Below are 14,503 nucleotides of genomic sequence, written 5' to 3'. Positions count from 1 at the left end.
GGAACCGAAAAATGAACGTGACGGCTCCCGGCTCACATGCCAAGTAGTCCAGTGCAAAGGGCATTCAGAGCAGTGGTGCTTCCAAGTTGAGAAGGGTTATCGTGGAAGACTCGCTGGCTGGACTCATGAGTCGAGTAAGAGCAAAGTAATTATGTGGGTTGACAAAAAAAGATTATGAAGAATGTGACTGTATTATCTAAATCCTGATACTTTGTAGAAGGAAAAGGATTGTTCCTCTTAGTTATGCCAAGACAACAGGTATAAATAGGTCTGTAAAATGGGATATGTCGTCACTATACAAAGTATAAGCCCCCAATTAACTTTTAAAAGTAGCATGAAACAACTGTCAAAAATTATATCTATAAAAAATATCTATTTTCCTGGATGCCTCTTATAATTTTAATAATTTCTAAAATACTGATCTGCAACTTTTTATTCAGAAATAAACACTACTGACTGCCCTTCAAACAACTATCTCTTTTAATGTTTGTCACTGGAATTTTGTTTAAGTGCCTAAACTTTACTCATAGTGACCTGGAAGAAATTCCAGGTTATTAGTTATAAATTAGCTAATCACAGGATTCTCTTTCCCTTTGTAGATACCTGACTGCAACACAAACAAATGACTGTGTACGGCCACGAGCTAACCAGGCGGCTGTGGGAGGAACTCTTGAGGGATTTCCCTTCTTCTCACAAAGAGGCACAGTGGGACTTCCACTTTTGGCCAATAGCAAACTCCCTTTCCTGAGAATCATTCTCAGTGGATAACACCTAAGAGATACTGGATAAAAATACTTTAAAAACACATGGGAAAGTACATATCTGAGCAATTTGGAAAATGAATAAAATCCAGAAGCGAAATAAAGTATAAGCAGAAGGACAGGTGAGCAATGGTGCTTGTCTTTGCGCTGGCAGCACCTGCCAGGCCCTGGGCATCCAGAGTTCGGATACCAAGAGCCACCTGTGAGGACAGGGGACCATGCACGGAGCACATAGAACATGGAGCTCAGGCCGAGAGCACACATAAATCCAGATTCAAAGGACAACATTCCCTGTACCTCTATGTGAAAAGCCCAAGCAAGAAATGTATGTAGCCTCACGCTGGTAACACCCCCAGGCACCTGGCAGAAACGTTAATCATCCTGTATGCACATATTCCAGGCACAGACACTAATAATTACCGAGGACAAACGGCAAGTTACATGAACTCTCAACCAAAACTCTCACATGTGGGAATCAGTAGGTGTACAATGGAGAATCAGACTGAAACTGATTGAAAATCACCTATATATTTTAAATCATCTACAATTGTAGAATATAAATAATATAAAATAATTATGTTTAACATGTTTGAAAAATGTAAGTAAAAATGTATTATGTAGCCATTTCTCCATATGTTTGGGTTCCACATGAACAGATTCAACCAACCATAGGTTGAAAATATTTGGTTAAAAAAATTGTGTCTATATTGAACATGCACAGATCTTTTTCAAGTTATGGTCCCTAAAAATACAGTACAATGACTATTTACAGGGCACTTACATTATATAAAGTCATATAGAGATGAGTTAAAGGACACAGGAAGATATGTGTGGGTTATATGTAAATAGCAAGTTATTTTATAGAAAGGACTTGAACAGGTTTTAGTATCCAAGGAGGTTCCTGGAACCGATGCCTATGACTTCAAGGACAGACTGTATATTTAGAAAGAAAAACTACAAAAACAGATCCTTTGTAATACCAAGAAGCAACAAATGGGATCACAGGACATTAAAAAGCTTCTGCACACCAAAGGAATCAACCAGCAGAGTGAAGAGGCAACCTACACGATGGGAAAAAATTGACAGCTACTCCTGAAAAGATTAATATCCAGAATATATCTAGGACTCAAAAAACAAACAAACAAAAAATAAGATTAGGAACTCCTAAGTGTAAAGACCCAATTTAAAAATGGGCATCTGAAATGAATACACGCTTCTCAGATGAAATGCAGTCAATAAATACATGAAAAAATGTTCAACATCACCGGCCATTCAAGAAACAAAAAAAAAAAAAAAAAAAAAAAAAACCACTGAGATTTCACCTCATTCCTGAAAGAATAGTTACCATCAAGAAATCAATCAATAACAAGTATTGGCAAGACTGTGGAGAGAAGAGTCCTTCTCCATTGCTGGTGGGACTGTAAATGGATACATCCACAATGGAAATTAGTATGAAGATTCCTCAAAAATTGAAAATAAGCTTCTGCCACAGCAACCATTTGAAGAACAGTAGCCATGGCCCTACACTATCCCATGACCATGAGCCTCGACAAGGGCCACAAGGTGACTAAAAATGTGAGCAAACCGAGGCACAGCCACCATCGCAGACACCTCACCAAACATACCAAGTTCGTGCAGGACATGATCTGGGAGGTATGAGGCTCTGTACCCTATGAGTGGTGTGCCATAGTGCTGTTCAAGGTCTCCAAGGACAAACCTGCCCTCAAGTTCAAGAAAAGGGTGGGAGGGCCAGCCAAATAGCTCAGCAGATTAAAGCACCTGCTTAGGCAGGGCGCAGCAGCTGGAGTTCGATCCCCCATTTGCCTTGCTGGCCCTGGCCACAGCCCTGGTGTGTGCTGAGAGGGCAATTGAGACTGGGAGTGATGGCGTGTACTTGTAATCCCAAAACTTGGCAGGTTGAACACAGGGGGATCACTATGAGGCCGATCTGGATAGTGAGGCCCTGTACGAAATAGAAAAGAAAAAATAAAAGGTGGGGACCCACATCCACGTCAAGAAGAAGCATGAGGAGCTGAGCAATGTGCTGGCCACCATAAAGGACTGAGCTCCTCTGGAATAAAGCTTTGCACAATGTTTAAAAATAAATAAAAAATAAATAAATAAAAATAGAAATTCCAGTGGACCAGGTGGTCCCCTTCTAGATATCTTTCAAGGGAGTTAAAGACATCATATTACAGTCATATATGGATACTCATGTTTATAGCAGTACAATTCATAATAACTAAACCTGGGAAACAGCTTATATGTCCATCAACAGATGAATAGATTTTTAAAATGTGGTATTTATACACAATGGGGTAGTACTACTCTATCATATCAAAGAATGAACTTAAGTCATTGGTAGGAAAATAGATGTTCCTTGAAATAATAATTTTTTTTTTTTTTTTTTTTGCAGAACCGAGGATTGAACTCAGGCCCTTGTGCTTGCCATGGAAGCGCTTATTCCACTGAGCCATCTCCCGGGCCCCTATATTGTTAATTGAATTAAGACACATGAGCTTAAATAACATATGGTTTCTCTTATACTAAAAAGAAATATGTATATAGATATATAGATAATGGGAAAAGAGAATGAAAAAGATACTGTAATCCAGTACAGACAATGTATTGAAAAGTGAACCTTGACTCAGTACAATTTTCTTACCATGTTTATAGTTCTTTAGCCTATTAGTCTTATTTTCAATCTGTATATATGATAATTAATTTTACAGAATTTTTGGGGTTTTTTAATTTTTTATGTATTTGGTACAGGACCTCACTATGCAGCTCGGACTTATAGTAATCCTGCAGTTTCAGCCTACCTAGTGCTCAGATTACAGGCGTCAGCCACCATGCCCAGTTCAGACAGCACAGCATGTGGTACCAGGGATTGAACCTGGTCCTTGTGCTTGCCTAGGCAGAGACTTAGACTGCTGACCTATCTCCGTGGCCCAACTTTACAGTTTTATAAGATAAATAAACGAATCTAATGCAGGAAAAATAAAGAAGGTGGGAAGGGGAAAAAAGGAATTACACTGTGTTAGATACATATAATCATTATGAACTATAACATATACTAATAAAAGTTTTAAGACAAATAAAAACAGGTCCTACATTATGAAAATGCACAAACTTTACAGAAATAAAAATAGTAACTGGTAAATTAGAAACACAAAGCTAGTCCCAAATTTGAAAATTAACTAAATAATCTCACTAAATATTGAATCAGTAATACTAACATTTTGAAAATTATTTCAAGTGACTTTTGAATACAGTACACACTCAGTATATGCCTAGTCTACCTTGAATTTCTTTAGTTGTATATGTGTATAATTATATATATATATATATATATACATTTTACACACATATGTATAGATATAACACAATATTGAGGATGACTAGAGAAACTCAAGATATACTATAGATTAGGCTGTTTGTATCTCTGAATGACTTTAAAGTATGATGTAACAGTGGAGGGAGAATGTTATCTGAAGGCAAAAAATTAATAATAACGACCATACCTACATTGTAGACACAGTATTTATATAATTCATGTGAACTATTTAGATGTTTGAACTCATAAGAATTACAGGAAGGTCTAGGTATATAATATCACCTATGAAGTATTACCTAAAAAAAATTAATCCATAAAGCTTTGTGACACAGCTTTTAATTTATAATATGAAATGCAGCGCACAAGCAAGAAACTAACTGGCACCCCAAGACCGGTAATGGAGTGTCCTGTATGGCAACTGGTGAGCCCTCGCAGCCAGTCAGTGTCCCCAAGGGTGGATGCCACAGGAGACAATCTTGAGAAGGAAAAATCACCAGTGTCCCAGATTTGATATAAGGTTGGCCAAACAATGTTGAGAGATGACTTTGGAGGTCATTGCTAAAATATGGCTATCGCTAGGCACAAAATGAAAATGAGAATTTAGTAATGTGAAAAGATAAATGTCCTTAACTAAACAAACATCAGGTTGCAAAATTATACAGCATGCACATGGAGCATGAGCTTATCTGGGAATAATCATAAATACATGTCCAGTAAGCAATGTGGAAAGGTAAACATTTAGATTTTATCAAATGTGAACTCTGCACCGATGATAATGTAATGCTTTCCTTTTTAAACTTGGGGGGATCTAGGTATCTCCATTTTCTACAATGTTAATGTATATAAGAAAAGACATGTTTTATCTTTAAAACCTTTAGAAGAAAACTGAAGAGAATATCTTTATAACCCTGGAGTAGGAAAGTATTATTTATAAATGACCCCAAAAAAAGCCCACAAAGCATAAAGGACAATTTAGAAATACTACTACAGTAAAATAAAGTCTATCATGGAAAGACAACAGAAAAAAATGAGGTCAAGCCACAAACCAGAAGGCATTAATATCTGTAACAAAATACAAACTAGGGGCTGGGGAGATGGCTCAGTAGAATAAGTGCTTGCCTGGCAAGCACAAGGGCCTGAGTTCAATCCCTGGCTCTGGAAAAAAAAAAAAAATCAAAATACAAACTAACAAAAGGTGGCAATATGGAATAAATAACTTTCATGACTCCCATGACTAAAATCTTAGTAGAAAAATTAACAAAAGTTACCAAGTCATATCACTTAAAATGATACACCAGTTTGTAAACCTATTACAAACAATTAAGGCCACACAAATTAAAACAGTGCGGCATAATCCCATTCACCACATTTTCATAAGTAAACGCCAGTATCAAGTGCCAATAAAATTTTAGGCAGCAGAAACTTTCAGACATTATCAAGAAGAGCATAAACTGTTTCAACCTCACCTAAATAATTTGCCATTGTCAGTCTGAACACTCCCACTGCACTCTATCCACCAGTTCCATTTCTAGATCTATATTTAGAGCAAAAATTTACCAACTCTGGATAGTGACTGTTTCCGTTACTTTTCTCTTGTTGCTGGGACAAAATACCCAACACCCAAAATTAAGGAAGGAAAGGTTTATTTAGCTCACAGTTAATGGTGGTTTCCATCCATACTCAGCTGGCTCCAAGGCAGAGTGGCCCATGGCAGATGGCAGCAGTTCATGGTGGTGGAAAACAGCAAAACCCAAGAGCAAATGGGGGGAGCAGGGGCAACAATGGCAACAGGGAGCAAGCCTGTCTCCCTTGTCTTGCATTCAGGCTGTCTGCCCAGGCTGGATGGAGCACTCACACCCACAAGCCCGGCAGCACTCTCTCCCATAATCCCATGAATTAATAGCAATCCCATGAATTAATCGCAAACTCTAGATGGCCACCACAGAACTATATGCTAACCATAACAGTGACTTACTCAGTTGAGTAGTTTCTAATCAGCATTTTCCCATAAAATAAAAAGGAACAGAAAATAAAATAGCAGGAAAAGAAAAGAAAATACCAATACGCTTGCTAGTGGATTACAGTACTGCCTTATAAGCATTTATACACACATAAAAAATGCACTTCCTTCTGTGGGTTCATGAGCCAAAAGCTACTAGTCTACAGGAAAACTAGGACATGAGCTCTAGGAGACTCAGAGAGAGGCAAAACCAGGAGAAACTGAAAGGTTGTTTCTGTTTTGTTTTGTTTTATTTTGTCTTATGTATTTGGTACAGGGTCTCACTACACAGCTTGGACTCCTAGTGATCTTCCCGTTTCAGCCTCCCCAGCACTGAGATTAAAGGCATGTGCCACCACACCTGGTTTCAGTGGCCAGCTCAGCACACCCTGGGTCAGGGCCGGCGTGGCATGTGGTGCCCAGGATCGAACCTCGGTCCTTGCGCTTGCCAGGCAGGCGCTTAGACTGCTTAACTATCTCCACAGCCCTCAAAGATTCTTTACATGTAGAACAGAGAAGTAACTTGTGGCACCTGGATGAAAAAGAAACTATAAAACAGTGAAAATAAATGGAGCACGCTTCTGTGTATCAACACCAGTGTTTCTTAAAAACAACATTAACCCAAAATGTCACAGAAAAAAGCAGTATCAATCTATTTATATAAAGAGGTCTTCTAAAAACGCAATTGTAGAGATTTAACTATTTTTAACTCACAATGCTGGCGGGCACGGGCTCAGGGGAGATGATGAAAGGCTTCACAGGTTCCGCTCAGCTCTTCAGCTGAGGGGAAGCGCTGGATTACTGACGGCTCCAAGCAAGTCCCTTCACCGCTCTATGCAGATCTGAGTTGTGCCTGCTGCACCCAGTACCTCTCCTCAGCTTACAAACCATTCTGAATTATGCTTCCCACTACTCAGTTAAAGACACCTGAATAGGTAGTCCCTTGATTTGGGGGCAATTCCACAGGGATCTGACTCAGGAGGAGCCTCCACCTCATCCTTTCCCTTTTGTCTCATTTTGTCACTAAAAATCTCACAGTATCAGTTATCTCAACTACAGAAAAATATCAAAGGAGAGGGGCCCGGAGTCCTCAAATATAACGAAATGATAAGGCACTGCGAATACCAGCTGCCCCGATTTGATCAGTGCAGAGTACAAGTGAGTGTTCAAACACCACACTCCCCCATGGATATGGGCAGTTATTGCATGTTGATAAAAAAAACTTAAAGAGCCTTCTGCAGCCAAAGGAAATGCAGTAAGAAGACACACAAATCTAGTTTTTTAAAAAGAAAGAAAAGATCTGCTTGAAAAGAGGCAGCTGTCATTGAAACAGTTCACAAGGACACCAAGGACAATCAAGAGTTTAAAAATCTATAAATCATCAAAGGGATGCAAAGCCCCAGGCAGGGAGCAGCTCCACAGCTATGGGCTGGAGGGCAGTGGGAGGGCAGCCAGCAGCAGCCTGGGCCCCAGGAGCTCTCCAAGGACAGAACCGAGGGAGGGAGCAGGGAGGCACATTTCAGAGCAGGCACAGTCCTGCTGTGCCAGCAGACAATGAAGGACAACAGCTTCTTTGGCTGATCCCGCACTGGAGAGGAAATAAGACTTCCATCCATCCAGCAGTGTAGAGAAAAAGGTAGCTAAGGAAAAGGGACAAGAAAGGGCACGCGCGCACACACACACACACACACACACACACACGCTCGTGTGTGTACACACACGTGCCACTTATTCTATACACCAGGCACTTCACCTCATTAAACACACCATGAAGCTCAGCCATTAAGTATATTATCTCAGTCTTCTAAACCACTCCACAAAGGCAAGTCTTACTTTAGAAGTGAAGATGGCAATACTCAAGATAGATTTAATAAGCCACCAAAGGTTGCCTGCTATAGGTTAAGAGAGCAACTGGGATCCAAATTCAAGCCAGTCTGACTCGAAAGCTCATGCTCTTTCCTGGACATCCAAAGAGGAAGAGGCACTACAGAACAGCTCGGGCTGGGAGCGAGCCCCAAGGCTGCCCCTAGCAAGCTGACCATCTGCTGCTATGTGCGACATGCCACACAAGGAAGACACACACTCAGCTAAGCTCAGCAGGATCCCATCACGAGGAGGTATCCCTTGTGTCCCAGCAACCTTGATGCCCAGGCCACCAGGCATAGCACTCACCTCCACCAGCACACCAAGATCCCCCCACTGTGTAAATGGTCACAGAGGAATAAGGTTAAACAGGCTGGCTCAAGGCAGCTGAATTCCAAGTGCTCCTAGTGCAGATTCACCCTGAAACCAACCATAGGCTCTCCCCCATCCTGGCAGGGAGCTGCATTACCTAACGTCCAGCAGTTGACATCCTGTAGGAGGAGGGTGCTGCCATAGATGGCGTGCATGTATAGGAGGTGGACCATCAGCTCGGCCAGTGTCCACCAGCACAGCAGGCGGCCCAGGCCTTGGGCCAGAATGCAGAGGCTGTCCTTCAGCGAGCAGAGCTCTGGCTGCTGCATCTGGCACAAAAACAGAGAGAAGGCATTAGCTTGTGGTACAATTTCTAAAATAGTGTCCCTTCAATAATGTTTTTACTAAACTCTCAAAAACCAGACTGCTGTCGCTACTACAAAGAGTTGGGTTGCTTTAACTTAGGAACACTCAAGGTTCTTGGATAAAAATCATTCCAAAGAAGAGGAGGCCAATAAGCTGCCCCAGTTACAGGAACTGTGACAAGTCCTGCACCCACCGCTGGGCAAGAGCCCTGGAAAAATCTAGGGTGGGAGAGAGGCACTCAGTGTATTCCCGGCCATGGGACTCAGGCCCACAGACTCCACATACTGCACAGGCTGTCTTCACCCATCACCCATCACCTACTGCTGTCTGTGGCTAAAGCAAAAAGAGGCACAGGACTGGTGAGAGAAAGGAAGAAGGAAAAATAGAGCCAGGAAGTGAGAGGAAGAAAATTATGAGTCTCTCTGTGTGGTTTTACCTCAAGTTGTTTTTGAAACAAGACAGGGGACAAACGTTTTGCTCAGCAGCAATGTATCATAATGGTTCTGAACACAGGCTTTAGTCAGATTCAATCAGGACCAAATTCTATGTCTTGGTTTCCTTTTATAGAAAGTTGAGAAAACTTGACGATGATTAAATATATAAAATATGCAATGCACCTGGGTCAACATCTGGCACAGATGCATAGATGCACCAGGTGACTACTGCATGTGTCCTGTGTGTACCTTCTTTGCAGTCTTCCTCATAAGCCCCAGAATCCCAGCCACAAGCAGTAACAGGAAAGAGATCAGAGCCAAGGCATAAAGTGAGAGGGAGTGTTTTGATTGCTCACAGGTGAAGTACCAGACAGCATCTCTTATCCAAAATGTCTAAGACCAGAAGCATCCCAGATTTCAGAATTGAGAATATATGAATGTCACTGGTTGAGCATCCCTAACTTGAAAGTCTGTTCAACACTTTGAATTTTGGAACAGTTCTGATTTTGAGGTTAGGGATGTTCGATCAGCACTGAAAGTGAATGCTAATTACACAGGACAGGATAGACAAAGACAGTGCTGCCAAGGCAGCCAGCTTTGCAAGCAATGCCCAGCAATTTAACAGAGATTCTAGGGGGCTGCCCCTTAGCTCAGTTCTTTAAGTGACTGCTTCAACAAAGCTGGCAGGCTCAGGTTGCTGTGGTTCAAGCCCCACAACTCAAGCCAGCCAAACCTGCCCTGAAGGCATTCGGAGCAAATATAAATATATAAATAAATAAATAACAGAGATTCTAGTATTCATAAACACACTATAAAATTTGAAGTCAATTAAATTTCACTCTTACACCACTAGACAAACACACAAAAAGCAAGAAAAAACAGCATCTCACAGGAATGAGATTTCAGGAGGCTGAAGTAGGGAGCATAGCCATGCTGGACCTGAGCCAACTCGTACACGTGGCTACTGAGAACATGGACTTGACTTAGAGTTGGACCTCTAGGCTCATGACACTAAGTAAGTGAGAAACGCCACTACTAGTTCACTAGTCAGTGCAAAGAAATGGGGAGTCCTCCACTCAGGTGGGTTCTTGAACTTCAGGGCATGTGAGTGAGAGACACAGTCAGAGAGTTAGAAAATAGGAAAAGGTCGTGAGCTGGGGGAGCGCAAAGGGCGCACCGCTGATGGAGGAGATGAGACTGACCCATGAACTGGATTTCTTGTGGATCTCCTGGGACGGGCTTAGGTCTGGGTAATCATTATCTCAGCGCTGGCTTTGCAAGATGGAGCCAGAAGTTTTACTTAGCCTTGTCCAGGTTCCATGAGATGGCTGTTCTTGGGACAGTCTCAGTCTTCCAGAGATTCTGCTGAAATCCACAGTGATCACAGGGCAACAACTGGAGAATCCCAGGTGCTCACTGGTGGCTGCCTAGCTCTATAAAACTCTTACCCTAGTGTTTGGTCTTGAAAGGGACTAGAAATTTAAGGCAAATCAACCTTGTTTGCTAGCTTTTAAAAAGCCATGCCTTACATGATTACCATGCCTACACAGGCAGCTGAACAAGGTTCAAACCCAAAGTGTTAGAGTAATAAAGCAGACAGACACCTGTAGGACCAAGTGTAGAGGCACTATTTTTTTTAGCTTTTTTTTTTTTTTTTTTTTTTAGCAAAATCACTTTTAAGTCCCTGAATGCTTCAGAAGAAAACACATATCCTACTTCTAATGAGTAACTGGAGAGGGGTCCAGGAGCCTGTGTGTCCTCTGTCCTTATGGTGGTCTCTATGACACTAGGAGCCTGAGGCACCTCCACAGCTGCTTTCTGCACTAGCAACCCAGTGAAACAGCAGGCACTGCCCGCAGAGGGAACAGGAGACCCCCTTGCAGGGGAATTTACTTTTATTCTTCTTTTAAGCTTCTATCCTATCACCTCCTAAAAGCATCTCCCTAACACCAGAAGCCAGGCTAGGGAATTCTGCTGGCTCCGGGGCATCACAGTAAGTTGCCAGGGTGCTGTTCTCAGTGTGCCTCGTTACTGCCTATACCACTCACTCTTAGCATCTTTGAATGGAAATGCACAAAACTGACTTGAATCACAGTAACTTCAAGGACAGTCATGCAACAGTGACCCAAAGCAGGTCCATGTCTGGGCATAAACTGAGACCTGGTTCTTTCCCGCCAGTGCACATACACAGAAAGGCCCTATGAAGTCCACAGCAATGGGTCTACAAGCCAGGGCATCATGACAGCCTCAGGGCAAAGCCGCCTACTGCCAGCTCATGAACGTCTATGCTATTTAACTAAGGAGAAATAAAAAGAAAGCCTCAAGTATCCAATAGTAAGGGCTGGTTAAATGCACAAGTACACTTCAGTATTATACACCACCACAAGAGAACTATTTTTACTCAACACAAATAATGTAAGGAAAAAGTGGAAAGATATACACCAAAAATGACAACAGGGATAATCTTCAGATTATTTTTTACATGTTTTCAACAATTTAAATGAACTATTTTTGTAATCAAGATGAAAGTAAAACTGAAAGTTACAGACCTGTCTGCCAGTGAGCAGGCACATTGGGGCTGCGCTGTTTGCATCTCGCCTCTAACACCGCCAAGGCTCCCAGCATCATTTTCTTCACGCTGTACTAACTTCATCTTTCTTTATCCTCCACCTTTTTTCCAGCCCTCAGAAGCAAATTCATCTTGACATAATGAGGGGCAACAAATGAGGAGCCAGGAACAAAAGCAACACTATGGTCTCCATGTGTGTGTCCCTCCCCCTTGAAGTCCCAGCCCCTTCTCCCCCACCTGAGTGATGGTCTTTGGGACCGGAAGTGGGGTCTATAGGGGTGATGAGATCAGGACAGTGGAGCCCTCAGAGGGCCAATGGCTGGCTGTGCCACGTGCAAGGCCATACTGTGGAGGTGCCACGCTGTAGGCAGGAAGTGGGCCCTTGCCAGATGCCAAGTGTGCTGCTACTTGGATAGTAGACTCCCTGCCTCCAGAGCTGTAAGAAATCAAGTTTGTTGTTTGAAAGCCACCCCATTTATGGCACTGGGTTACAGCAGCCAGAGTGGACTAAGACATGTGGCATCTGTGTAAGTCCGGAAGAGCTTACACCAAAGCAACTGAGGCCAAGAGGTGAAGAAGCACCAAAATCACTCTGGCTCAGTAGACGGGCCTTTCCTGGTGCCCGCTCTCTCAGGCAAAAGCACGCTGCCTGCTTAAACACAACAACAGCCTCAAAGCAGTGTTTACAGAAGATGATCTTTTTTTTTTCTTTTTTGGCATTGTATTTTAAAATGTCATTTCATGCACATTGCATAAAAGGGAATATTGAAGACTTCTCTCTCAGAAACATTCTGATGAGTAAAGATGACAGTCCTCAAAGACGAATGGTCTTTTCTGTCACCCACAGAAAAGTAATACCAGCAAGCACCAGCAAGCACAGGCAGGAGCCTCGCTGCCTCAGAGCAGGACAGATCTTCTATACCCCTAGTCTAAGCCATACCTGCTCCCAAGCAGCCCTCACTGCCCTGCCCGCAACCCTGCCAGGCTGGTGGCTCACTGTGGTCCTTCTCAGACAGTACCTGGGGCCTGCAGCTAGAGTTGCTGTCACTGCCTGGGACCTAATCCAGCTGGCTGCTGCCTCCAAACATGCACATGTACTCCACCACCCTCTCACCCCTCTAACTGCTGTTGCCCAATTCAGCATGCCACAGCCCATTTCTTACTCCTCCTTGGCCTGCTCATCTATGAGGTGGTCATACCATCATCTCCCTCATCGAGTTATCTGGGCATGAGCGAGCTAGAACACAAGAGCCAGCCTGGAGTGAGTACTCCAGTAGTGTCAGCACCATCTGGTGCTCTTCTGAGCCGGAGCCACCCTTCAGCCACCCTGAAGAGGTTCAGGGACACAGCCTGGCCCTTGCCAGCCACTCAGCAGCTGCCTAGGTCCTCCAAACAGATGGAGCCAGGACACTAAGCTCCTCAGAACCTGAGGATGGCCACTGCCAGAGTTCTTGCCGCTGTGGCCTCCAGCAGGCTGGATAGACACCAGGGCACTCCTGGCCTAGACTGACCATAGAATTGCCATATACTTTTGCCCAGTAGTAACAACAACAGTAGTAATAAATAACCCTTTATAGTGCTCATGTCTCAAGCTACACTGATGGCACAAAATGCACCTGGTCATTACAACAACCCTGCAAGGGAGGTGCTGCTGCTGCATACTTCACTGCCAGTGTGCAGATGAAGGGACTCCCTGCCGCTCTCCAGCCAACGCAGAGCAGGGATCCTAACATGAACCCAGGGGCTTGGGCTCCAGAGCCTCCGGACCCCAGCTCCATGCCCAGCTCCAGACTGAGCACTGGCAGGGGAGCCCCAGCTGCCTCTCAGGCTCACCCTCCCCTCAGCAGCCCCCGCCACACACACACACACCCCGTGCAAAGGACACCACGCAAGCTCTCAGCTGAACACCTGAGCAGCAGGCTGGCCCTCTCTGGGCTCCACCTTGCCACAGTTTAGGATCTGAATTCCACAGCAGTGTGGCCAAACTGCAGCTCATGTTCTGAAACTCCAAATGCCATCAGAAACAGCCTTGCAACACGTAAGACTCTGACCTGTTTGTAACTGGAGAGTGCAAAGTTTACAGATCTTAAATGACAGAGGACGCTTCCTTACCACTCTCATCTCACATATGGAGATGTACATGCCAAAAGCGTGGGGGAGGGTGGCACTTCCTCCAGGCCAGACCCCCACTCTGCATCACCTGGAGCTGAGTCTCTGCACCCTGCCGGTCCCTCCCTGTTGGTTTAGTAGTGGGGCTTTGCTGCCCTCTGGTGGGGACGTCCCATTCTCCAGTCTATGCTGCTAAGCATTGGCCTGGTAATCTAAACATGAACCTGAATTTCAGATTGCCTGTCCTCAAATCTGAGGATTAGCACTTTGGCTCCCCTCTTCCTGCAGGGGTCAAGAACCCTACAGGACCGGTGGCAACTGCAGAGACCTCCTGAGTCATGTTTTCTTTGTCCTGTAGCGTCTCTTGACCATTCCCCTTTTCTCAACTAACTTCTACACCTTTCCAAATTCCTTGGATTCTGCATTTGCTGTGTTTTGGAAGGAGTAGGAAGAGAGGAAAGAGCCATAAGTATAACCTTGAGTCTGCAGCTGAACCCCAATAGGCAAATGTTGACCCCTCACCCCCTTTGCCTACCCAGGCTGAGATTTAAGAGACTGAGAGCCCTTGGCTGAGAATTTTAGTGAGCAGTCATCTCAGAACTGGAGGGACCCAAAGACAGACTTCTGATCCTCCTGCTGGGTCCTGATGGCCACAATTCAAAAGGAGATGAAAGACAAAAACTATAGTAACTGGGCTGGTGAGATGGCTCAGTGGTCTAAAGCACCTACTTAAAACAAGCTTAGCAAAGCACA

General features: G+C 43.7%; 1 protein-coding gene across 4 annotated transcripts in view; it reads right to left on the bottom strand.

The window, feature by feature from the left end:
* Hhat (hedgehog acyltransferase) overlaps positions 1 to 14,503 on the bottom strand; it is a 381,668-nt gene that overhangs the window by 280,397 nt on the left and 86,768 nt on the right. For all 4 annotated transcript variants that reach the window (XM_023701140.1, XM_004641206.3, XM_023701141.1 and 1 more), the window contains one exon: positions 8,430 to 8,601. In XM_023701140.1, the coding sequence (XP_023556908.1) occupies positions 8,430 to 8,601 (172 nt within the window). The remainder of the gene's footprint in view (positions 1 to 8,429; positions 8,602 to 14,503) is intronic.

The sequence above is a fragment of the Octodon degus genome, unplaced genomic scaffold (genome assembly GCF_000260255.1).
Source record: "Octodon degus isolate 3935 unplaced genomic scaffold, OctDeg1.0 scaffold00131, whole genome shotgun sequence".
Taxonomy (NCBI): domain Eukaryota; kingdom Metazoa; phylum Chordata; class Mammalia; order Rodentia; family Octodontidae; genus Octodon; species Octodon degus.
The sequence above is the reverse complement of the archived record's forward strand: the minus strand, read 5'-3'. Positions and strand labels throughout refer to the sequence as shown.